Below are 26091 nucleotides of genomic sequence, written 5' to 3'. Positions count from 1 at the left end.
CTAACATTAATTCTGCGTGTGCCTGACTGCCAACAGTGGTTTTCAACTGTAGGCGATTTTGTTTCCTGGACAAGTTTGGGTAATGTAGAATCGTGGCTGGTTGGGAGTGGAGGTGGCATGCTACTGCCATCTAGTGGGCAGAGGCCAGTGATGTCACCAAGCACACTTAAACCCACATAGGGTGGTCTGTTTGAATTAGCCAATTTGTCAGTTGTGTTAGGAAATCCTAGAGTGATAACACTCCAATGACAGTCTGCACAAGAGAATTTTAAACTACCAAGTCACTTATAGGTGACAACTTTACAAACTCTTGGTGAAGAGTTTAAGTGGGAGAGAGCTCTGTGGTAGGAATGTGCTTGCTACTTTAGCACACATAGGGGGCACAAAGTAAACAGAACAGCTGGACTGGGGACAGAGCACTTCTGGAGCCCTGAGCTTGATCCCCAACATCAACACATCAAAACACAATAAAATGTTTTTAGTCTTGGAGAGAGGCAGTTCAGGGCAACCTGGTTTATATACCCAGAACATGTCTCGATTTCACCCCCAACCCGTGTTATCTAGAAATGCTAAGCATTTAAAATATTAGCTGGTAAAACTCAAAATCAGGCACAGCTGCCACATTTCATTTAAAACGAAATATGAACATATTTATTAGGATGCTCAACAATGAACATGTTATCACTTTATTCATGTGAGGGAGAATGCACCTGACCCATGCTGTGGGAAGAGCAGGATAAGGGCTCCCAACACGGGCATCAAATGGTTCCACAAGACATCCCCATTTACCAAGGAGAGGATGTTTCCTGCTAGCATTGTCTCTGCTATAAGTTCCAGCAAATTGGCCACGATCTCCACAGAATCCCTTTGAACTGATACTGCCCCAGATACAGTAGAATATCAGGCTACATACATCATAGATACACAGGACATTAATAAACAGCTCCCAGACATAGGCCCAACATCAAATTTCTTCAAATGGTAAGGGGTGGGAGAGACTGCTACACAAAGGAAGTTCCTCGGTGTCAGTAACATTTATGGAGCTCTTATATCAAAGGCACAAGGGGCCAGGCTTACTGTCATCCTACCCTGCGCAGTGGAATAAGTTTGCAGATGAAAGTATACATTGTCCCTGGCTTAAGTTTCTCCTGGTTCTTCCGGTTATCAAATGGTGACATTCTGCCTTTCACCTGTCCTAGCTATCATTTCATTTTTTATGGTAGAAGAGATGGTGAAAAATAACCTTATTAAGACAAAAATAAAAATATAAAACGTAGATGTAGTACAATATAATAGAAACTGGCTGAAAACAGACAATATGATACACAAACAGGGTGGCAGTAGACAGGAAAGGGCAGAGGCCACAGCCTACACCAAGAGCCTTTCAATAGACTGCTGAATGGACTGGATCTGCTGCTTTAGTTGAGAGCCTTCTTTGATGGTAACAGAACAGGCGATGACTGGTCTGGAGACGCCACAGGCCCGTCCTAAGGCCTGCTTGGAGCGTACAAATACATAGGGGACATTCTTGTCTTCGCACAGCAGAGGGAGGTGCAGGATGATCTCCAAGGGCTCAGCGTCTGCTGCCATCACAATGAACTCAGAGATGCCTCTGTTGAGGGTTTTGGTGGCTGTAGAGATAGGACATGTAGCCAGTAGATGACATGGGGTTTGGTGAAAGCCGTCACAACAAAGCAAGCTAACAGGTGCACTGAAATGGCAAGTGCTTAGAAAAAGCCAGGTAAGGTGGGACTTGCCTTTAATCCTAGCAGCTTGAGACCAACATGGTCTAGATAATGAATTCCAGGACAACCAATGCCAGAGTGAGACTGTCTCAAAAACAAAAAGCTTAAGAACAGCAATTTTCTGCCTGGAGCAGCCCTGATATGTAATTAGGCACCCAAACACTGACCAATTACTTAACCCTCAATGTCTTTCCCAAACCGTAAACCCAATCTGGTCACTTCTTCCTCTGATACTACACTCTCCAAATCCCCACCATCTTTCACCTTCTCAGCTCTAGCAGTTTCTCCCTAAGGATCTGTCAGCACCAGGTAATCCTCCTGTCACCAGGGCCTCAGGTCTCTGTTCACATATCACTTTCTCAGAAGATTCAATCAAAAAAGATGCCCCAACACCTCCACTCTCCTTGACAGCACACCTGACTTCACTGTACTGTGAACTCCAAGAATGGAGGACACAACAAAACAGCCATGGAAGTGCTCTGCTTTTGTCTTCTGCCAATGACAAAGGTAAACAGTTTTCATTTTTTAATCGTTTTCCTAAAATCTCAAAAATGGTAAACAATATTTCAATTAATATCTTCAAAACCAAAACAGCTCTTCTACAAAATACTATTTGCTTTTCTTCTCTTGGTAGAAATATCATAGCACATATAATTACTTCACTGATAACTGTTCATTTAACAAACAAAACCGCCAGGTGTGGTGGAGCACGCCTTTAATCCCAGCACTTGGGAGGCAGAGACAGGCGGATTTCTGAGTTCGAGGGCAGCCTGGTCTACAAAGTGAGTTCCAGGACAGTGAGGGCTACACAGAGAAACCCTGTCTTGAAAAACCATATTAAAAAAACAAAACAACAACAACAAAAACCCCAAAGCCAAACGTGGTAGTACACATCTGTGATGCCAGAACTTTATAGAGATGGAGGATCAGGCTACCTAGTAAATTTGTGAGGCCAGCTTGGGTTCACAAAGCTTTCCCCAAACAAACCAACAAAACACAAAACCCCTCAGCCTGCTCCCACTCTGCACACAAGGGAGATATATCTGAGAACAACTGAAATTCATGAATCCCACAATGTCAGAGAATGAAAAGCATTAAAATGTAGAGTAGTACAATTTAATGCCAATGTGTTTCATTGGTGGGTAAAAAAGTTCTAGGATGCACAGGTACCCAACCACTTAGGTTGTGGTAGGAGGACTGCTTGGGTTGGGGAGTTTGAGGCTACCCTGGGAATACAGGAAGATCTGTCTCCACAAATGAAGACAGAAGAAAGTGAAAGAGAAAATAAAATATTCCCCAAACCCAGTCCTTCTTCAAAACTAGATATTCAGGAGACCGCTGAAAACGAACCTGCAGCACCCCACCATCACCCTGTGGATGTCTTACCTTCATTGGCTCCTTTCCGAAGCTGCTTGTAGTTACAGGACTGTTGAACAAGGTCCAGCAGCTTCTTGGTGAGGTGGGCATCTGCTAGGGGATAGGCCTTCGGATTCACGTCAGCCTCTGTCTATAGGGAAACACAAGAGTCAAATTGGACCAGAAGCTGTTTCGGATAAATTACAAAATATCAACAACTGTGATAATGAACAGTTTCCTGTTTCAGTCAGGGATAAATGAGACCCAATTTCAAATTACTCCCTAGACAGTTGGTGGTGATATCCAACTTTAATCCCAGCAGATCTCGGTTGAGTTCAAGGTCAGCACGGGGTCTACAGAGTCAATTCCAGAAAAGTGAAGAGTCAAGACTACACAAAGAACACAGTGTCAAGCAAACAAACGTCCAAACCACCACACCCTAGCAATGCAACGAAGAAAACAACCAAGTACACACAGAATGTGAGTATTAACATATGCCAACCTCTCTCCAATGCCCCCTTCTGGACTCCAAGGGCAAAGCAATCATGTATGATTGCTACCTATGTAGCAAGGATTCCTACCATCTAGTTTTATTTTAGAAAACTAATAATCAACAAGCTCATGGAGACAACCACATCCACCACCAAACTCACCAGCTCAAGATTCCTTACCACAACGAACCAGTTCAGAGTGTCACACTCAAACTTATAATCATTTAAGATATCCTCTAATTTTATTTTTTTAAGCGTGTGCATGTGTGTGTGTGAATGACAGCTGGGCAGTTGTGCATGCCTGTAATCCAAGCCCTCAGGAAGCAGAGGCAGGTAGGGTTCTGAGTTTGAGGCCACTCTTACAGGCTAAGTTCCAGACCAGTAAGACCAACAAGACTGTTTCAAAACATAAATCTAAAAAGCAAACAAAGGGTGTGCATGTTTTGACCCAGTGAGATTAGATTGTAAGAAAAGTTTCCCTATTATTATTATTAGCTACTGAATTTAACATTTGTTTCAGAAGTCGATAAGAAATCTTTAAAAAAATGAATGAAATAATGGTGTGCAACTGCACAAACAAAAAACAATGGTGGGGTGGGACGGTCCTAGCACTGGGGAGGAGGATCTATGCAAGTGTGAGGCCAGGCAGGAACACAGTGAACCTGTCTCAAAATACGGAAAAAGAAAACTACTGAATTATACTGGAAACAAAAGCCCTTTATGGCATGCAGAAATGGAACATTTAAACTCTATTTTTATTTATGTATTAATGTACTGGGTTCAAATTTTCATGGTGTCTTCTAGCCTTACTTATTCCATTTCTTTGGATTTATCACTGGTTTTCACTATTTTCTCCCTTTACTGGTTTGAATTTACTTAACTCTCTATTCTTTTTCCCCTACAGAAATTTGCTAGGTTGCCTGGGCTGGCTCTGAATTCCTGTGCTCAATCAAATAATTACTTTCAAGTAATCCGACCTGCAAATGCACTCCTAGCTTTACCTCTAAGGTCTCAAATGTTAAAAAGCAATTCAAGCTGGGCAGTGGTGGCTCACGCCTTTAATCCCAGCACTTGGGAGGCAGAGGCAAGTGGATTTCTGATTTCGAGGCCAGCCTGGTCTACAGAGTGAGTTCCAGGACAGCCTGGGCTACACAGAGAAACCCTGTCTGGGGGTGGGGAAGCAATTCAACAGACTACTGAATTAGTTGTGTAAATTTTTTTCTGTGATGTCAGAAACTGAATTCAAGGCCTTGATCATGCTAAACAAGCAATGACCTTTTGGAGACAAGGCTGGCTAAAAAGCCCAGGCTAGCCAACTTAAATCCCTAGGCTTGATCAATTTGGTCCCCGCATCTACCTGACAGTGAAACATACAAGATTTTTGATTTGGCAAATAGTGCCTAAAAATGACTCTGTCAACAAGGGCTTGTTTACTTAAAATTCCAACAGAGCTGAAAAGAAGCCAGTAACACTAGCAGCCTTAAGTTCTAGCTAAACACCTTTTTAATGTTGTAAACTCATCAACTGTGTTAGTTGTAATCAGTGGTACATCGAATTATGCAGTGTTTGATGTTACTGCTGTTAACTAGTCTATACTTCCTGGTTTTGTGTATTAGAGAAACGTTACTGCAGACAGTACATCTGCTATGGCAGCAGCCTCCTGGTCTAATCAGGGGGCTCCAAGAATGACTGACCAGCCTTGGTGTAGTGGCACACACCTGTAAGCCCAGCATTCTGGGTGCCGGCCGAGGCAGGGAGATCTCATGTATAAAGCCAGAACTCGCCCGTTCTGCATGTTTGTACTCCGCCTGCTACAAGCGACCCGTTGTCCCCACTTCCCAGCCTAGACAAACTGCTGCTCACCAAGAGCACCGTACTTCAAAACTCTTCCCTGGTTCAACACTGGCTCAGCCACTCTCTCTAACTCTAGACTCGGTCAGTAGTTGCTAAACCTCGGGGGTGAGAGCACGAAAACAAAGCAGACCACCCAAGGGCTGGATGAAATCCCACCAGGCCTGAAAGGGCTCAGCCAAACTAGTTCCAACAGGAACCGCCGCCCGGAGCCCTGTACACCATCACAAAGTGGAGAAGCTCAAGCGCTATCATCCCACGTGGGGCTACCAGGACCTCGGATTACTGAAGGCGTCGGTTGCTCTCATGGTGGGAGCCTTTCCTGAGCTTCCTTCACATTTCATGTGACCCCAAATTTTAAAAAGGAGGCGAGGGTGGGGTGGTGGTGGTTACCAGTTCGGGAGGGCGCGATGGTACGCGCCTTTACTCCCAGCACTGGTGAGGCAGATCTTTTGAGAGCTCAAGGCCAGCTTAGTTTACAGAGTTCCAAGGCCAACCAGGGCTCCATTAGCCCCTAAAAACAAACTAAACCAAAAAGCGCCCCCGAATTCCCTAAGACTTAGTTCCCGACAGACCCTGGCTGCGGACCCCACGGCGATCCCCTTCCTCAACCCCAGGAGTGGAGAAGACGTGGGTAGTGAGTACCTTGCATCCCGGGATTTCACCTCATCTCCCAGTGTTTAAAAAGAAAAGAGAAAGAGAAAGAAAACGAGAGGGAGAAGAGACGGGCTTCCACACGCGTTCACCATCCCACGTGGGGCGCTCATTTTCCCACGCTGCGCCATGCCTGTCTACTCGCCGCGGCCTCTGGCCACGCCCACGGCTGCAAAGCCCACCGGGCCGCAGCGACCTGGGACTCCCGCTGCCGGGGTCTCCACTCCGCCGCCCAGGAACGACCTCGCGGGCCGCCGGAGTTCCAGCCCCGGGCCTGGAGGTCGGCCATCACGGAGCGGGCGACATGTCGCACGCGCTCCACCTCCCCCAAGACGCAGCGAACAGGGCCCGCGGCCCGCGCTTCCCGTGCTTGCGGCCCGCCGCGCTCACTCACCATGGCTGCGGTGCGCCGGCCTCGCCGCGACTCGACAACAGCCCACCTCAAGAGGGACTGAAACGCCGCGCAGGAAAAAGGAGCGGAAATCACTTCCGAAGCGGTAGGAAGCGGAAGTGACGCCACAGAGAGCGCGCAGTGACGTCGTCCCGCCCCCTTCCCGGAAAAAGAGAGTGCTGAAGTCATCTTTGGATGTGGGAGATGCGTTTTTTCAGGTTTTATTAGCGTCCTAGTTAGGATCGGCAAAAAATTGTGAATAAACCACTCGGGAAGTGTCACACTAGTACAACGGGTTGTGAGGGTTGCCATTTCATAACCAGGCTTTTTAATTTTTTTTTGGTTTTTCGAGACAGGGTTTCTCTGTGTAGCCCTGGCTGTCCTGGAACTCACTCTGTAGACCAGGCTGGCCTCGAACTCAGAAATCTGCCTGCCTCTGCCTCCCAAGTGCTGGGATTAAAGGCGTGCGCCACCACGCCGGGCTTTTTTTTTTTTTTTTGTACATAGTGTACCCTTTTCAAAACCATCCTCTCAGGCAGAGGTTGATTTCTACAATTGGCTGGACTAATGCAGGGGTCGTGAGTCTCTTGGGGAGTATGTGTTTCCCATGGGCCGCCGAAGACCATCGGAAGACACGATTCATAACAGTAGCAAGATTACAGTTATGAAGTAGCAACGGAAGTAATTTTATGATTGGGGGTCACCACAACATGAGGAACTATATTAAAGAGCTGCAGCAATGGGTAGGTTAAGAGCCACTGGACTAGGGGGCTAGTTAGTGAATGACAGGGAGGTTGTGTTTGGAGTAATTATGTAGGACACCTGCTTCCTCCTTCTCAGCATCTTGTCCCTTCTTTAGTGATGCACCAAAACTTCGTTATGAAAGGATAAACTCAAGTCTAGCGCTCCCTCCCACAAGCTCTTCCGTGATCCTCGTGGCTTCTCAGTCTTTTCCAACATGATGCCAAACACATCTTGGGGCCATTTGGATCTAGCCCAGACCCCACCATTAAGAGCCAATTTCAGCTCGTGTCACAACTGTAGAGCTAAGAACTGGGAGGACCTTTAATAGCCTTACAAAATAGTTCCTCATTTTTACAGATGAGAACAAAGTCTAGAGAAGGGAAGCCTGCCCACTGTCAGGAATCAAACAGTGGCAAAGCTAAAACTGAACTTTGAGATTTTTAGCATTGGGGGTGAGGCAACCACACAGATTCAAACTGCCTACAGGAGGGAACATTTCTAGAGACTGGAGAGGTGGCTCCCTGGTTCAGCACACTGGCTGCTCTTCTATAGGACATGGGTTCAATTCCCAAACACCCACATGGCAACTGACAACTCTTGTGACTCCAGTTACAGAAAGATTCAACTGCCTCTCCTAGCATCCATGGGCACTGTGATGCACAGACTTGCGTGCAGGCAAACAATCACACATAAGAGACACTTTTTAAGAGTGAATACCGATGGGGCAATGGTGGCGCACGCCTTTAATCCCAGCACGTGGGTGGCAGAGGCAGGCAGATCTCTGTGAGTTCAAGGCCAGCCTGGTCTACAGAGTAAGTTCCAGGACAGGCAGGGCTACACAGAGAAACCCTGTTTCCAAAATGAGGTGGGGGTGTCAACAACACAAATTCACAGAAGAACATGAAAGAGCCCAGTTTCAAAAGGGAGTGAGTGGGATAAAAGAATTTCTGGGGACTGAGTAGATAATTTAGTTTGCCTGGCAATGGTGACAGAAAAACCCTGTTTCAAAAGAAACCTCTCCTCTCCCCTTCTCTCCCCTCCCCTCCCTTCCCCTCCCTTCCCCTCCTCTCCCCTTCCCGCCCCTCCTCTCCTCTCCTTTCTTTTTCTGAGACAGGATTTCTTTGTTCTGAGCAGGCTTGTTCTACCATGCATGCTTTTCTTTATTATGACCCAATGGGTTTCATTAAGGGTTGCTTATGGTAACATGGATACTTTACTAGTGGTTCCAATACCAAAGAAAGTCTCTCTCTCTCTCTCTCTCTGTCTTTCTCTCTCTCTCTCTCCCTCCCTCCATCTCTGTCTGTCTGTCTGTCTCTTTCTCTCCTCTCTCTCTCTCTAATTTAGGATGTTTTGCTTTTTTGCTTTTTTTTTTTTTTTTTGGTTTTTTTGAGACAGGGTTTCTCTGTGTAGCCCTGGCTGTCCTGGAACTCACTCTGTAGACCAGGCTGGCCTCGAACTCAGAAATCCGCCTGCCTCTGCCTCCCGAGTGCTGGGATTAAAGGCGTGCGCCACCACCACGCCCGGCTCATGCTGATAGTATTAAGAGGAGCTGGCGTGTTACACCTGTAATTCCATCGCTCAGGAGGATCAGAAGTTTAAGGTCATCCTCATTACCCAATGAATAGAAGGTCAGTCTAGGCTACATGAGACCTTGCCTCAGAAAAACAAAACAAAAAGTATAACTAAGAGGGTAGGTTACCATCTGACTTTAGGGTTTAAAAGTGGGGTCTTTGGGAAGTGGTTAAGATCCTGTAAGCCATTAGGTCAGAGTAGAGCCCTTATGATTGGATCCTGGTGCTTTAATTTATTCATTTTGTCTTTTTTGTTGTTCATTTTTGAGACAGAGTCTCCCTGTGTAATCTTGCTGGCTTAGAACTCACTAGATGCGGAGGAGTCCTATGTAGATCAGGCTGACTGAACTCATAGAGATCCTCCTGTCTCTGCCTCCTGAGTGCTGGGATTAAAGGTGTGTGGTGGTATGTGGTGCTGGGGACTGAACCCAGGTCCTGGTTAAGAGCAGCAAGTACTCTTAAATTCTGAGCCATCTCTCCACACCCTAGGGTTTTTGTTTGTTTGTTTTCTTTCGTTTTTCCCTGTTATTGAGACAGGATCTCATTCTAGAAAATATTGGCTTAGAAATTACTATGTAGCCCAGTCTGGCCTCAGATTTACAGTAATTTTCCCTTGGCCTGCCAAGTGCTGGGATTATGAGCATAAACTGTATTCTCGTGGATGTATAAAATGAGAAGACAGTTGTACAGATGTATTTCCACTGTCCCTTGCCGTATGGTGCTCTGTGCCACCTTGACACTCTGCCAGCCGGAAGTCCAGCACTATGAGCCAAAATATACTCTTTTCCAAAGAATCCTGTCTGGGGCTTTTTATTCTAGAAATATAATACAAAGTGATTTATTCCGTTTAACTAATTCCTGTTTAGCACATGTCTTAGGGTTTGACTGCTGTGAACAGACACACCATGACCAAGGCAATTCATAAAGGACAACACTTAATTGGGGCTGACTTACAGGTTTGGAGGTTCAGTCTATTATCATATAGGTGGGAGAGTGAGACCAAGGTTTTTGGGTTCAGACTCCATCTTTGAGAACCTGACCCCCCCAACAAGACCTGTGCCTAGCACCAGTCTCCAGATTATTCCCCCAATAGATCTGCACCCCCAAGTTACAAGCCCACCCCTGCCTAACAACCACCAATCAGAAGGAAAGCAGAAGTTATGCCAATTATGTTAAAGGCCTCAGTAGCCCTCCAATTCGATCCTCGCCAGGCTAGACACACACTTCGCTTGCCATTTTCTGTAAAACCTTGTCCCAGTGAGTGTTCAGGGCTTTTCTCCACTGGAACTGTCTTGTGGGTTAAGCCCCAAGCTTGATCTTGTGAATAAAGAGATCCTTGTGTGATTGCATTGGTCTTTCCAGGTTCATGAACACTTCCTGGTGAGAGACCAAATCTTTCAAGTTCAGACTGCATTTCAGAGAACTTAAATTCAGGTAAACTAGCAGGCCGGTACCTAACTTTGGTTTCCAAGTTCCCCCCCAACAAGACCAGTGTCTCCTCGTTGATCTCCCCCAACAAAACCTGAGCCTAGCTCCAGTTCCTAGGCTAACCCCAACAAATCCAGAGTCTCCAAGTTAATTGCCAACAAGCCCACCTTATGACCACCAATGCAGAGGGAAGCAGAAATTAAGTTTAGGGTTTGACTCACAGCTAAAGGCCATAGTAGCTTTCCAATTAGATGCTTGCCAGGCTAGAATCCCCCCCCCCCCCCCCGCCACACACATATGCTTTTAGCTTTCTAAAAAGCCTTACCCTGATAGATTTCTGGGGCTCTTTTCCATTGAAGCCATCCTGTTGTGTCAGAACTGACGAGCGTGGAGCCCACACTTGTGAATAAAGCCTTGTTGTGATTTACATCTGATTGGTTTCTGTCTGTTTTTTGGGTTCACTAACACATTCCTGCCAGTACACTGGTATTACAGGAGAATAACATTATCTAGGCAGGCATGGCAAGGGAGGCACTGAGAGTTCTGTATCTTGACCTGAAGGCCGATAGGAGAAGGCTGCTGTCTTCCAGGCAGCTAGGAGGAGCGCCTCAAAGCCCACCCCCAAAATGACACATGAAGTGGAAATTTAAGGGTTCTTTGGAAAGTCAGTTGTGTTGGATGGTGCTGGAGCGAACACATGAAGTAGTGTTTTCCTGAAGCAGATATGTGAATGAGTGTTTGGCTGAAGCAGACACAGGTAAAAGGATGTTTTGCTAAAGAAAGCACGTGAAACATAACTAAGAGGGTAGGTTACCATCTGACTTTAGGGTTTAAAAGTGGGGTCTTTGGGAAGTGGTTAAGATCCTGTAAGCCATTAGGTCAGAGTAGAGCCCTTATGATTGGATCCTGGTGCTTTAATTTATTCATTTTGTCTTTTTTGCTAATGACATGCATGTATTGGTCTGCCTTATATGCATTCTTGAGCTCCATTTGCCATGATTCCATAGATAGAAATGCACCAAAAAACTCCTGGTGGTGTGTTGGCGCTTCTTTGCCACTCTGGCCATTGGCAGAATGATGTCAGCTGATACAGACTCACACTGAGTTTTGTTAAGACAGATGGGCTGAGGGAAGACACATGCTGAGTCAAGCACCTCTTTCCCCTCGAGGTCGACTCCTCTACCCCTGCGTGGGATATGAGTCGTCCAAGAGCTCTGGCTTTCCCCGAATAAAGCCTCATGTGGTTTGCATCAAGCTTGGTCTATCGTGAGTTTTTGGGTGTCCGCTATTGTCCTGAGGCCTGAGCGAGGGGCTCCTCTCGGAGTCTTTCACTAACAACCTTTCTTTTCCACTACCTCTGGTGGGTGGTGGGCTAGAAGGGAGGTTAAAGGGTTTAAGAACCGTGAACAGACACACTTCCTCCAACAAGGCCACACCTACTTCAACAAGGCTACACCTCTCATAGTGCCACTCCCTAGACCAAGCATGCACAGACTACCATGGCACCTCTTCATAGAATCTTCCTCGATTACTTGACCAAGTCGTTGTCCTTACTAGAAAGAGTCGCAGCTTTCTTGCATTTGCTCTTTGGATCATTTGTTGACTCTATATTTATTCAAGCACACAGGAACCCTCCCCTGCTCCCTCTTTTTAGTTCAAACTCATTTTCCTTTACTAAAGTCCAAGTTACTATGGTTTGATTCTCAAAGGGAAGTTTGTTCAAATGAAACATTTCCAGGTGACTGTTCCAGTCAAGCAGCGATTAGCAGTAAGGCCTTGTGAAGCCCATCAAGGGGAGTTCCCTCTGGTCAACGACTGCTGCATTAATTAGCCAGGGTGACCTTGGGAACATCAAGGATAGAGAGTTGAAGTGGTCTCAAGAAGAAAAGGCATGGATGGGAGGCGGGGGAGGAATCTATAAAATACAGCAAATGGTAGCTTTATTTTATAGGAGAAAGACTTGTATATGATTTGGAAACAAATGGCATTGGGAGGAAGCACAGGAGGCCATGGAATTGATAAGAACGGAAACAAAGAGAACTAGAAGGTGGCGAGTAAGTATATAAAAAGTTAGGACTTCACTCTCCTTGAAGGATCGGAGACGACAGTGCCTGGAGAGACGTGAGAGAGCCCTGCTTCACTTGCACACCTTTTAAAACCTTGTAAGAAAGCATTTTAACCCTAGTAGCCGTCACCTTTCTTTTTTACATGAAAGTAGGACGGTAAATGAGAGTTCTAGTATGATTGTAATTAGCCTTTGTTGAAATGAGTATAATAAACATTTTGAGGAAGGAAATAAAGTCGAGGGAAACATAATGATAACACTGTTGATAATCCTGTTACAGGGACAATGAAATAGGCAAATAGATTTTTGTTCATTTTCAAGGATTTTCAGTTTTTAACGATTTTAAGGTTTTAGAAAGGGGATGTAGGGAAAACTTGTAAGGAGACTCTCAATTGGAATAAAATAAATAATGTAATTGTTGAGGATGGGATGGTAGTAAATCATGTGGATGTATCTAATTGTGGCCTTTCACTGCAGAGGGTTGTTAGTCACTAACTTTAACCTAAAAGGTTAATGCTCAAGCTTTGAGTGAGTTTAGATTATAGAAATAGATCAACTTTCAAAATGTTTTAGTGGTTGCAGTGGGTGGCTTTTATGTGTCAACTTGACACAAGATGAAGTTATCACAGATAAAGGAGCATCAATTTAGGAAATGCCGCCATGACACCCAGGTGTAAGGCATTTTCTCAACTAGTGATCAAAGGTGGGAGGTTCCCTTGTGGGTGGTGTCATCTCTGGGCTGGTAGTCCTGGGTTCTATAAGAGAACAAGCTGAGCAAGCCAGGGGAAGCAAGCCAGTAAGGAACATCCCTCCATGGCCTCTGCATCAGCTCCTGCTTTCTGACCTGTTTGAGTTCCAGTCCTGACTTCCTTTGATGATGAACAGCAATGTGGAGCTGTAAGCTGAATAAACCCTTTTCTCCCCAACTTGCTTCTTGGTCATGATGTTTGTGCAGGAATAGAAACCCTGACTAAGACAGTGGTACTATTTCAAGTACAATTGGTTTGAAGCTGTGATTAAATCTGTATATTTCTGAGTAATGCCCATAGAATACCCTTGGGAGATTTGATGTTACTGTGGCTTGGTTTAGGTGTCCTGGAATTGCGTTGCTTTTTTATGCCTAGTGAGGGAAGAGCTCATGAGTGAAGTACATCTTCAGATGAGATTAATATCTTGTATCTTGGTAATACAACACAATTATCCACTGCTAATAACCGAAGTTCATCTGGGTTGTTTTGTTTTGTTTTTTCGAGACAGGGTTTCTCTGTAGCCCTGGCTGTCCTGGAACTCACTTTGTAGACCAGGCTGGCCTCAAACTCAGAAATCTACCTGTCTCTGCCTCCCGAGTGCTGGGATTAAAGGTGTGTGCCACCACGCCTAGCTTGTGGGCTTGTTTTACCTTCTCTGAAATGGAGACAGACAGACAATATTGAAGGAGCCTTGTCTAGACAACAGTGAGGATGATGATGTCAGAATAGTCAAGAGAAAAAGTTATTTGGCTCCGAGGAACTCAGATAAAGAAAGATGAAGTAAAATGCTGATCATCTCTGCAAACCTTGCAAACCTTTCTGTCTTTTTTTTTTTTTTTTAAGATTTATTTATTTTAGCTGGGCGGTGGTGGCACACACCTTTAATCCCAGTGTTTGGGAGGCAGAGGCAGATGGATTTCTGAGTTCGAGGCCAGCCTGGTCTACAAAGTGAGTTCCAGGACAGCCAGGGCTATACAGAGAGACCCTGTCTCGAAAAACAAAACAAAACAAAACAAAAAAAAAAACAAAAAGAAATACCCCAAACAACAACAACAGCAAACAAACAAACAAACAAAACCCAACAACAAAAATCCCGAGACAGCAGGATTGTTGAGTCAGCCTGGGCTATATCATGATTCCTCCAGAAATCTCAGAAAAGCGAAACTAGGGGAGGGGAGAGGAGAGTGAGTGATTTGGAGAAACAGTTCTTCCGGAACCTCATGTGATGTGATGGAGCCTGGCCTATGTAATTTTGCTCCCACGGTCCTCTTACTACCTTATTCAGACAGGATATGGTGTGCATGCCTTTCAACCCCACACTGCAGAGGGAGGCAGATTATTATGAGTTCAAGACCATTGTGTTTTACATAGTGAGAACAAGCTGAGAACATACCCAGCTAGGGGTACAGAGAGATACCCTATCTCAAAAAAAAATTTTTTTTTGTTATTTAATCAGCAGTGTGGGAGTGAATGTCTATAAAAACTCAGGCTAAGATGGATCAATGTGAGTTTTAAGGTAGCCTGGGCTGCTGGGTGTGGTGGCGCATGCCTTTCTTTAATTCCAGCACTCAGGAGGCAAAGGCAGGCAGATTTCTGAGTCTGAGGCCAGCCTGGTTTGCAGAGTGAGTTCCAGGACAGCCAGGGATACACAGAGAAACCCTGTCTTGAAAAACAAACAAACAAAAAGATAGCCTGGACTTTATAAAAAAAAAATCCTCTCTCGAAGTCAAGTAATAGAAACAATAACAAAAAATTAATATAATTGTTGCCAATGATAGTTCTCCTTTAATGACACAGACTAGAAACTATTCCTACTTTGTTATATTTCTGGTTGTGAGCCGAGCCTTTAATGGCTGAGCCATCTCTCCAGCCCCTATTCCTACTTTCTACATGCACCTAACCACCCCCCAATGAGGTAGGCTTTCTAGAATCCCTTCTAGAAGCTTCTGAGCTCCTTTAGACTCAAAGTCTGGTATGTGTTCTTCGATTTCTTGATGGGCCAAGAGACCATCCTAACCTATTTATCAGTCACTACTTGGGCAGAGATTTATGGCCCTGAGTCATGGATGAGACTTCCCTCACTGTCCTGGGAGTAAGTTTGAGCCAAGGTCAGGGCAAGCTGAACAGGCCTGGTTTGTATCCAACCTGCTATCTAGCCATTTGACCCCATGGAGGCAAAACACACCAGGTTGGAGCTCCTGGAAGGGGCTTTCTCCACCAAGGGCCTGCTAGCTAGAGCTGCAAGTGCACCATCAGGCTCCTTTGTGAGATGGCCTCAGTGACAGAGGCATTATGAAGTAAGGAGTACCCCACCCCAAACTTACTGAGCCAGCTACATCAGCCTGTGTTTCCTCTTCACTCCCCAAAACACCATCTACCTGACCTAAGCTTTGCCATGTTGTTACCACTTCTGGGAGCCTGTGCTGTGGTAGGTCCATTCCAGGGCCCTGAATGGGAGCCAGTGAGGGGTCTACTGTCCCAGGATCAAAGCTGCAAGGATCCCCGGTGCTGTGGCAATCTGCTTGTCTCCTGCCTCTTTCTGATCTGGCAGATCCAACAGTATTGGCACCAGTTCTCCAGGACCAGAAAGAGGAATGTCACCAAGGTAAAGGAGGTCGCCTCCTTAGCATCATGAACGTTAGCCACTTGCTGCATGGACTGTGTTCTGTGTCTTGTGTATTAGAGGTGAACTAGAGAGCATGGACTGCTCTGTATAAGCACTGTCCATGCCTTAAACCCAGGACTCACTCTAGACGCAACTCTTCCTCACTCCATAAACTCAACCTGCTTGCAAGTTTTAGGAACCCTACTTGAAAACCATATCTCATATCTGATGGCTTCTGGAAACCTTACTCTACCACCTGGGCAGAGCCGCCATCATGTAGCTCTGGATTGTGGTAACAGCTGTCTGCTTCTGACTGGTATAACCTTCCTTTTTCCTTTTAAAAAGTATAAGATGTACACACAAATTACAAGTGTATAAATCAGTGAACTTCTATAAGCCAAGCACACCCATGTGGAGCACTCAGATTAAGAAACACCATCAGGGGCTATCAAGATGGCTCAGTGGATATGACTGACTGCTGCCAAGCCTGATGACCCGACTATCATCCCCCGAACCCACATGGTAGAAAGAAATTCCCACAAATTGTCCTGTGATCCCCACACCTAAGCCACAGTATGTACACCCAAGCTTGTGGTGGTGTGTGCTCATTATATATAGAAAAAGAAGGACAAGGATGGTGCAAGCTTGTAATCCCAAACATTCAGGAAGCAGAGGCAGGGGGATTGTCCCTTTGAAGTCATCCTGGTCTAGTTACCAGCCAGCCAGGGCTAGATAACTGTTTCAAACAATATAAAAGGAAAGTTAAAGAGCAAACAGATCACCAAGTCAGGAGTGTTGCTTCATGATAGGATGTCTAGTATGTATAAGGCCTTGGCTTTAAACACTAGCCGTGAAAACTGGGCATAAGGCTGCATGTGGGGTGCACCCCTTTGATTCCAACATTCAAGAGGCAGAGGCAGGCAGATCTCTGTGAATTTAAGGACAGATTAGTCTATATAATATATTCCAGGACAGCCAGGACGAAAAGATAAAGAAAAAAGAAACCTGGGTATGGTGGCTTATGCCTGTAATCCCAGCAACCCGGGACTCAGAGCAGTGCTCAGGAGGAGCACTAGAATGAGACTGTCTCAAGGTTTGCCCCACAGCTTCATGCCAACCAACCAACCACCCACCCACCCACCCAACAAACTCACCAACCAACCAACCAACCTGCTAACCAACCAACCAACCAAACAAACAAACAAACAAACAACCAAACAAAAGAACCATCCCTCAAAAACCCAGACCAAATCTAAGCACTAGAACACTCTGGGTTCAAATTCCAGCAGTGAAAACAATTCCCCAAAGCCCCCAGATGTGCATTCGTGACTGACTCCTAGATAAACACAGACCTATGTGAAATCACCTGGCAAGTATTCTACGCAGAGCTTAAGTCAAACCGTGCGTGTGAGCCAGGCAGACTTTAAGAACAGATTAAAGCTCTTTGCTACATTAGACCATGTAGTGGCTTCTGGGAGTCCACTCCCTACCAAAACTCCTGCCTCAATTCCACAGCCTGATAGGATATAGCATGTACTTCTCTCAGACCTAGTCTTCCTCTCTTCTTGTTCTTGGCTCCATTCTGATCATATGAGCACTCTCCTGCTCTTCCTTCTCCTCTTTTCTCTCACTTTCTTCCTTGTTCCCCTCCTCCTCTTACTCCTCCTCCTTTTGCTTCTCTTCCTCCTCTTTTCTCTCTCCTTTTTCCTTGTTCCCCTCGTCCTCTTCTCTGTTTTTTAAGGGTGGGAGTAGAGCCCAGGGCCTCCTCACAAGCTAGACGTCTTGCTACGCATTGAACAATATCAAGCTCTCGCCTGGGCTTCCTTGCTGTACCTGTGGACATGGTCTTGGTTGCTCTGTTCTTAGGGTCTTCATATTTAATGTCTCCTCTGCCTATACTACTCCTGTCACCCGTCCTGACCCTGTGTCAGTTTTCCAGACACGCGTCATCTCCTCTGATTTTCTTGACTCTTTTGTCCAGTGGAGTTAACTCCAGTTCTTCATTAGCATTTATTTCCATTCAAATGCTTTTGGAGGAACTCACCAGGATTTTCTTTTATTTAAGACAGGGTGTCATATAACCTAGGTTAGCCTCTAACTTGCTATGTAGCCAAAGATGACCTTGACCTTCCAACCCTCCTCGGTCTACTTTCTGAGCGCAGAGACTATTAGAGTGGATTGTTTCCATGCTAGGTGAATACTCTATGAATTAAGCTACAGCCTTAGCCTAATTGATACACATTTGGTTACTATCTTTTCTATGTCTACAACATTGCTCCCAGCAGGGACTTTGTCTTGTTCACAGTGGTCCCAGCACACAGAACAGTTCCGGGCTCAGCATATCCTCAGTATTTCCGGAGGGAATGAATGACGTCTGCTTGCGGGGTGGTTGACCCCTTTTCTTAGCACAGGTGCTAAGGGAGAGTGGGACATTTGGTCATATCCGTGGGGGAATGTGGGAGATAAATTGTGTGCAGAACTCTGCTTTTCAGCTCTTACTTACTTCACAGGTGCCACCACAGAGACGGACAGTGTGGTCTGCCCCCCAGGACACGTTTGTTGGGATGATTCCTGAATTCTTTACTCATGGAAAAAACAGGGGCCTGGATGTTCACATCCAACAGTGGATGCAGAAGCGGCGGTGGGGATACCAGAAGACTGTCGGACAACAGTGGGACACCCAGTATCTGCTGTCTCTGCAGAAGCCGTGTCAAGACCTGCCTTGGGATATCCATACCTCTACTGAGCCCATTTTTTGTACCTCTTCCTTTTCAAATGCTTGTCTTCTCCCTCAGGACAGTTCTTGGGAAGCATGGCAGTTATCCTGGCATCCCAGAGATAGCCAGGCCCGCCCATCCCTGCCTATATGCCAAAGAACGGAGCAGCTGCTGGATCCTTCTCATACGTTGGTGCCGCCAGAGCCTGTTAGCATGACGTACACCTCCACAACTCTAGCCTTCTCTCTTCCAAACTTCCCTCCAGCTCAGAGTCTAAACTTCTGCCTCAGAGAGTTTCTGCCCGATCCTCTTAGCCAACAATTGGAAATGTCCACCAAGGAGTGCTTGGAGCACTCACAAGGTCCCTTAGTACCATGGGGTCAAACCAAGACAGTAGGCAGAGAATGCAATGAAGTTACTCTGCAATATCTAAACAAGAGAAAGAGCAGGGGGGAAGATGCTCAGGAGATACGAGCATCTGGAGCCTTCCGCCCAATAGACTCTGGAGTGGAGGAGGATGAACAGGCTAAAGCCCTGGGGTACAGAGACCAGAGGCAAGAAAGAAGGGAAACTGACAGCGAGATCTCAGTGTCAGAGTGGGAGAGGCAAACCCAGGTGAGGACTGCAGAGAGAGAACAAACTGAGAAACTCCAGAGGGAGCCTGGAGAGGAGAGCCCTTCTTCCCAGTCTCACATAGGAGAGAACCAAGAAGAGTTCAGATGTAAAACTGACATAGCAACTCAAATACCAGCATGGGTTGGCCAGGAGGATGCTGTGGAGACTCCAGCACTGGGGACGAATGAGAAAGAAGCCAGAGGGAAGGAAGAGGCTGAGGTCGAGGCCCAAGGATTGGAAACTCAGGACTGGACAGGAAGTAAGGCTGCTGAGAATTCCCAAGTGCTAAAGTGGGGGACACAAGACCAGATTGGAGGCAATACTGGTACAGAAACTGAGGTGGAGGAAGGAAGGAACGAGGATCAGATCAGAAGTGGAGATGGTGTGAAAATCGAGACATCTGGAAGGGAGAATCCAGGAGAATTCAAACAGGACAATGAAAAGACCCAGGCCCTGGGGTGGGAGACCCAGGCTGGGGAGCGTGGAGGACAAAGCAGCAGTGAGAACGACACGAAGATCCAAGCATCTAAGGGAGAGAACCGGAATCTGTCAAGACAGGAAGTTGAACTGGGCTTGAGGAAGCTCAGGGAGGTAAGAGAAGAGGACTGGGTGGTGATCCAGGCACTATGCTGGGGCAGCCAGAGCCTCAGGCTGATCGCAGTGGACAGAGGACTCATGATACCATGCTGCGGAGACCAGAGCCAGGTCAGAGGAGAATATACTGTAGACATCTCAACACTGGAAAGTGACCAAAGAGAGGGTGGGGATGCTGGTGCAGCAAACCAGGTGACACCCGAGGCCGAGGAGCAGGCTCGATCCAGTCAACCTGACATGGAGACTTGCACAGTACTGAGCCAGGAAGAGGAAAAGACTGAAGAGGAAAATGGAACGGATGCTCTGGCACAAGGGAAGAGAAACCTGAGAGGGGCTAACAGCACAGATGAAGCACAGACCCAGAAACTTGGGGAAGAAAATCAGGGTCAGTTAGGAAATGAATCCCATAAAATGATTCACGGACCAAAACGGAAGAATCAGAAATTAGAATCAGAAATTAGAGGCAACGATCATATAAATAACCAGACATCTGAGGCAGGGAACTGGGCGGAGCTAACAAGCAAGAAAGGTGATATGACCCATGGGACAGGGTACGAGGAAGCTGAGGAGGCTGAGGGTGAGGACCGCACAGAAGGGACGAGAATCGTGAGAGGAGCCGGAGGGGAGAAAGGTACAGAGACCAAGGCAGCCATGGAAGAAAGCCAGAGCCCGTTAGGTGATGTGGGTACAAACACCCATTCATCCGAATTAGAGAACCAGAAGGAGATGGGCAGCGAGGTTGCAACAGAAGCTCGGGCCCCGGAGCAGAGAAACAAGACAGAACCTGGAAATAATGACGTAAAGACCCAGAGACCTGAGAGCGAGAGCCAGGGACAGCTGGCTGAAGCTGGAGAGATCGGGGAACAGGCTAAAGGAGAGAGCACTTCAGGAAATGGGGCATCGGAGAAGAAAAACTGGGGAGAGGGTGCAAGAGAGGATTGTAGAAAGCTGCAGCGGGCCAGGAGAAAGGATCAGAGACGGTTAGGTGAAGTTGATGGAAAGACCTACCAGTTAGAGTGGAAGAACCAGGAGAACTTTAGAGATGGGAATGATGCGGAAATTCAAAAACAAGGGAAGAGAAACCCACTATGTTTCACGGGAGACGATAGCTCAGACACCCGAGCCTCTGTGGGAGAGGACCAGAGACAGTCTGCGTATGAAACCGATGAAAAGAGTCAGACACGGGGGCAAAGAAACCAGAGCAAGCGTAGAGACACTGCTACAGAAATCCAGGATGTCGGGGTCCAGAGAAAACGCAGAGCTGAGGGCTCTAAACTGTCTCATCCATCCGGGAGAGGAGGCAAGGGCCGGGTGGGCAGGAAGGATGCTGTCAGGCCCAGTCCCCCAAATGACTCTTCTGGGAAAGTGGGGCCCACAAGGCAGAAGTGCAGCTCGGCTCAGCTGGCTTCTCTCACTTCCGGATATGGAACCCCCAGACACAAGCAACCAATGGCTGGAAATGGTGTCGACTCTGCTCCCTGTTCTGAAGAACATCTAAGTTGCCAGGGCAGAGCTCCTGCCCGGAAGCACAGATGTGAAGTCAGTGAAAGAACCCAGAGGGCCCAACCTGGATCTCAAAGAAGACAAGAAAGGGACAAAAGGGTGGACCTAGGGAAGGCTTCCAGCCCGACCTGCCAGGACCCCTATCCACAGTCTCAGGCATCCTCTGTCTTTCCCTCTCTCCTCTGTCCCCAAGTGTCTCAAGCTGTTCCTGCTGTAGCATTCGTACCAGTAGCTCTCAAAACCCTTCACAAATGGCCAGCCCTCAAGAAGAGCAAGCATCTGCTCCTGGAGTCGCTCATGAAGAGGAGGATTGCACATCTGAGGTGGGGCCTCCCTCGACGCATCCTAGAGTCGTACTTGCTTTTTCACTTCTTAGAATCTTGCTCCTTGCCGCCGGCTGGAGGGAAGCTGCCTGGATCACGCACGGACCGGGAACGCCAAAGGCAGCAGGGACGACATTGTGAGTCTCAGGCATCCCTGTTAGGCCTTGAGTCTCCAGTCGGGACTCAAAGCCGTCCAGTTCTTGAAAAAAAAAGTTCGAAACTTTGTACCCAAGTCCAGGCTGTAGAGAAGCGTAGACCAACCAAGCCGGAGCCAACGGGCAGCTCTATTCCACCTAAGAAACCCAGGAGAATAAGACCACCAGGGGGAGCAAGAGAACCACAGATCCAGGAAGAGGCCCCTAAGGCCAAGATCCCTGCTCCCAAGATTCCCAGGCCAGCAGTAGAGTCTAGGAGCTGGCACAACCCAAGAGGAGTCCCAGAGTTTTCCATTGAGAACAGCAGAAGCAGAGAAATGGTTAGGCCTGGAGTCTCCCATGTAGAAGAGAAGACTTCCAGCAGAGCGAAGGCCTCATCTAGTCCAGGAGGCTGCAACCACCTGAAAAAGGAACGTGAACCAAGGGAAGCCTCCGGGCTCTCTGCAAACAAGTGTCTGCAGCCCACGGGCGGAAAAAGTGGAAGTGTGAGACCCTCAGAAGACAGAAAACGAGCCAGTTCTGCACATACATCCAGCTTGAAAGGGAGTATCCACTCCGCGGCAGCCAGACTGAGCATGACCGTCTGGAGCAAGATGGCGTCGTCGACACAGCTGGCTAAGCCCCAGCACTCAACCCCCTTTCTCACCCCAGGGAATCCTACTCCACTTAACAAAGTGGGGGCTCCATATACAGATGAGAACCGCAGCCGATTCCCCACTGCCTTAGAGAAGGACCTGGGGCCACCAGGAGTAACTGTTTCTAGGATAGAGAGCTACCAGGAATACGAGACCCCTGGGAACTCAGTGGGGACACCCCACAATCCAGCCGTCTCACAAAAGTTTGGTTTTATGAGGCACTTGAGATATTTTCTCAGACAGTATGGCCTTAAAAAGTAGGCCACAAGCCCAGAGTCCTTAGGACACGCCAGAGAAGGCATGCAGCGGACCTGCTTAGTCTCACAGCCTCTAATAAAATTGGTTATTTGGATCCTGCAGGATTGCAGATTCCTTTGCTATGTTGTCTGATTGTTCTCTTTTGGGATTTGGGTCCTCTGTGGACAGCATAGCCACTTCTACACTGTAGTTTTGAAGGTTAGCAGAATATAGGGCAATCCAGTCTCATCTACTACCAACCCTTACTTTCTCAGTCCCTTTCTCCCAGGCTCCCAACTCCTCTTGATAGATCACACTGTAGTTTTTTTTTTTTCTCATGCCTTTGTCTTGCTCGATTCCCAAACTAATCCTGATTGAACTATGATACTCAGCCCCAGTTGTCTGGAGGGTTGGTTAGTGTTCTTCATGACACACCGTTTTAGAGTTTTACTGCTGGGAACAGACACCATGGCCAATGCAAATCTTACAAAGGACAACATTTAATTGGGGCTGGCTTACAGGTTCAGAGGTCCAGTCCATTATCAACAAGGTGGGAGCATAGCAGCATCCAGGCCGGCATGGCGCAGGAGGAGCTGAGAGTTTTACATCTTCATCTAAAGCTGCTAGCAGAATACTGACTTCCAAGCAGCTGGGATGAGGGTCTTGAAGCCCACATCCACAGTGACACACCTACTCTAACAGGGCCACACCTTCTAATAGTGCCACTCCCTGGAATGAGTTTATACAAACCATCACATACACTATTATCCAGACTCATTATTACAAAAAAGGGAGGTTTTCAAAGGCTGAGAAACCATTGAGCAAGAGGAGACAAAGATTTTAAGACCAGAAATTGAGAAGGACCAGACAGAAAGGTGTTTTTCTGGACCCGACAGGATACTATACTCAGACTCACAGCAGCTGTGGTTGCCTGTACAAGAGCTGTGCAAGATCAAGCCAGAGTACATTCTAGCATGGGGTGGGAAGGCATTCCTGGATCCCTCTGTTCCTGAGGGGCTGTGGGTACTTGATGACTTCCATGGGAGGGGCGAGTCAGTTTTCTTTAAGGTGTAACTCCTGATAGGTCAGGCATTCTCTAGTGGATGGCCCCGTACCATATATGGGCAGTATCAACTGGAATCAAGGAGTTATTTAAAAAAAAAAAAAGTCACAGAGCCAGGAATGGTGGCGCATGTCTTCTATTTCAGCACAGGGTACCCAGAGGCAAGTAGATCTTTGTGAGTTCGAGGCCAGCATAATCTATATCAGGAGCTCATAGCTGTCAGTAACTAGTTCTGGGGCACTTGATGCCTCTTCTGGTCTCTGTGGACTCCTATAAGCACATGGTTCTATGGTAGAGAGTCAGATAGAAAGGACCAATCCTAAGTGACTTGACGAGTTATTGAGTGACTTAGTTAAAGCTTGTGCTGCCTGTTAGCTAAGCAAGACCGCACTTGCTACCTGGGACAGAATGACCTGTAGGAGTAGCTGAAACAGATCTCTGAGTTCCACGCCAGCCTGACTTACATAGTGAATGCTAGGCCAGCCAGGACTACATAGTGAGAACCCTGTCTTTGGAAAGTGGGGGAGGCAAGGGGTGTTCAGTTTTGGAGTTTTGCTGCCCGTAAACCAACTTCATGGAAAATCCAATCCACACTGCCTCAGTTCTATAATATCGCCCACCACAATTATTTGTTGTATTAGCTCACTATGGGCACATTCCGGTAAGTGTGAATCTTCAGAGGAAATCTTATGGCGCTTCTGCCTTGTGAGTGCTAAGCGAGTGCTGTACCGCTGAGCTATCTTTAGCCTCTACTTGCTTGGTTCCTTATAAAAAGCCGTATGTGTTGACCAAAGGTCACGTAGAAAACGTAATTTCAGCCATTTGGGAGGTAGAGTCGTGAGGCTCAGGAATTCAAGGTCATTCTCAAGTGTACTGAGTCCTCTACCTGTGGGGCAAGTGGACGGCGCCACCAGACAGAAGAACTGGTAAGGATGAGTGAGCCCAGACCCTGGAATTGAGAGCCAGAAGGATGAGGCCACTCATTGCCTGCTCTCTGCTCTGGAACAAGTAACCAAGACAGACTATTGAAGGCCATGGCAGTTAGTCTCTTAGCATAAAAACCTGGAGTGCTCCATGCTTATAAGGTACCTGGATAGGTCCTTTTCTGGGCATTCCTTCCCAGAAAAGGGATTTAATCCCTGGTTCACCTTGAATAGGGTGTATGCGTTCACATCCACCATTAAAGCAGTTTGAGCAAGGACAAAACAAACCAACTCTTCGTCAGGGATTGCTGTGGAGGGGAGGCCTTGTCATAAAGAGCTGAAATCTCCTGGAGACGGCCTTCTCTCTCCCAGCTCCTCCCAACTCTCCCTGAACTCACTTGGGACCAAACCGAGTTCTACCCCGGACCTGGGCTCTGCCTTCCAGTTCCTGCCTGGCGTGCCCTAAGGGGAGCTTGGATAAAGGACCCCCATCAGTATCCCAGTGGCGCCTAGGTACACAGGAGACTGGGAACCACAGATATCAGCCTCCATCCCGCTGAGGACCCTCGTTACAGACTGTGGTTTGCCTCCCCCGAGCAGGCATGCTGGCCATGGCATGGGGCCAGGCACCCCAACAGGAAGGCAAGATGCACCCCAGTTTATCTGATAAAAACAAAAAACTCCCAAAATCCTGTCACCCAGTTAAGTTTTAATATATGTTCTGTTTGTTTTTTCCACCATCGCCTGCAGAATGTTCCTATAACATCTCTCTACCTCTACACTGTGGTAAGTGTGTAAAACAGTTTCCAGTGATCTCTACCTTCTGGTGCTGGTGCCTGGTGTAACACGCTGGCTCCTTGAATGTGATTTGGGCACTATTGACTCCCAACAGTTGGGGTACAGCGGAAATGATGGAGCAGTCCTGTCTCAGTCTTGGGAGAATCAGGAATTTAAAGTCATCCTCAGCAGAATATCTTGTTTGAGACCAGCCTGAACTACATCAGAACCTAACTCTTTTTTTTTTTTTTTTTTTGAGACAGGGTTTCTCTGTGTAGCCCTGGCTGTCCTAGAACTCACTCTGTAGACCAGGCTGGCCTCGAACTCAGCCTCTTCCTTTCAAGTGCTGGGATTAAAGCCATGTGCCACCATGCCTGGCTAGAACCTAACTTAAAATAAACAGAAGGGAGAGATGGCTTGTTCTTGCAGAGGACTTGGTTTTAGTTCCCAGCACCCAAATGGTGACTCTAAGCCTCCCCAACGCTAGCTCCAGGGGATCTGACTCCCTCTTCTGACCTCTGCAGACACCAGGCACTCACATGGTGTACATACCTACACACAGGTTAACACTCAATACATTAAAAAAAATTAGTCAAAAAAAGCAAATAATAGCAACCTTTTTTTTTCTTTATTAAATCTGACAGCTACTTTATAAACGCTTTGAGCACACATTCCCGATGAGGTCCACGCACAGTCCTTTTGGGTTTAGTTGCACACAATCCACAGTTCTAGCCTCCAACACCTTGCCTTGCAGTGGCTGCTCGCCCGCTGGCTGCAACGTCGTCCGGGTGCAGGAGGCTCGCGCTCCTCCACGTGCGCTCGGAGCGCTCTTCCCACTGCGCTTGCGCAGAAGCGGCGCGGGAAACCCTGCGCTGCAGAGCCTGAGGGCGGGCGAGGAG

At 47.1% G+C, this 26091-nt stretch overlaps 2 protein-coding genes across 2 annotated transcripts; one reads left to right on the top strand and one right to left on the bottom strand.

Moving 5' to 3' along the window:
- Nucleotides 1-623: 623 nt before the first annotated feature.
- On the bottom strand, nt 624-6692 carry Snu13 (small nuclear ribonucleoprotein 13). Its single transcript, XM_021183605.3, has 3 exons — nt 6492-6692; nt 3132-3252; nt 624-1631 (listed from the first exon to the last, which is right to left on the bottom strand). The coding sequence occupies exons 1-3, from the start codon at nt 6675-6677 to the stop codon at nt 1369-1371; spliced, it is 570 nt and encodes a 189-aa protein (XP_021039264.2). The 5' UTR covers nt 6678-6692; the 3' UTR covers nt 624-1368.
- Nucleotides 6693-15414: 8722 nt separating this feature from the next.
- Nucleotides 15415-22544, top strand: LOC110310976 (uncharacterized). Its single transcript, XM_021184171.1, has 2 exons — nt 15415-15650; nt 18161-22544. The coding sequence occupies exons 1-2, from the start codon at nt 15441-15443 to the stop codon at nt 22451-22453; spliced, it is 4503 nt and encodes a 1500-aa protein (XP_021039830.1). The 5' UTR covers nt 15415-15440; the 3' UTR covers nt 22454-22544.
- Nucleotides 22545-26091: the final 3547 nt, after the last annotated feature.

Source organism: Mus caroli, unplaced genomic scaffold, assembly GCF_978045245.1.
Source record: "Mus caroli unplaced genomic scaffold, Mus_caroli_1 scaffold_16, whole genome shotgun sequence".
NCBI classification, from domain to species: Eukaryota; Metazoa; Chordata; class Mammalia; order Rodentia; family Muridae; genus Mus; species Mus caroli.
This window is presented reverse-complemented; position numbering and strand designations above follow the sequence as displayed.

Excerpts from the sequence above, each read along its gene's own strand:
- LOC110310976 (XM_021184171.1), top strand. The coding sequence starts at position 15,441 with ATGTTGTTACCACTTCTGGGAGCCTGTGCTGTGGTAGGTCCATTCCAG. Across the intron at positions 15,651-18,160 it reads GAAAGAGGAATGTCACCAAG|GTGCCACCACAGAGACGGAC; the intron begins GTAAAGGAGGTC and ends CTTACTTCACAG.
- Snu13 (XM_021183605.3), bottom strand. The coding sequence starts at position 6,677 with ATGACTTCAGCACTCTCTTTTTCCGGGAAGGGGGCGGGACGACGTCAC. Across the intron at positions 3,253-6,491 it reads GCCGGCGCACCGCAGCCATG|ACAGAGGCTGACGTGAATCC; the intron begins GTGAGTGAGCGC and ends GTTTCCCTATAG. Across the intron at positions 1,632-3,131 it reads TCGGAAAGGAGCCAATGAAG|CCACCAAAACCCTCAACAGA; the intron begins GTAAGACATCCA and ends CTATCTCTACAG.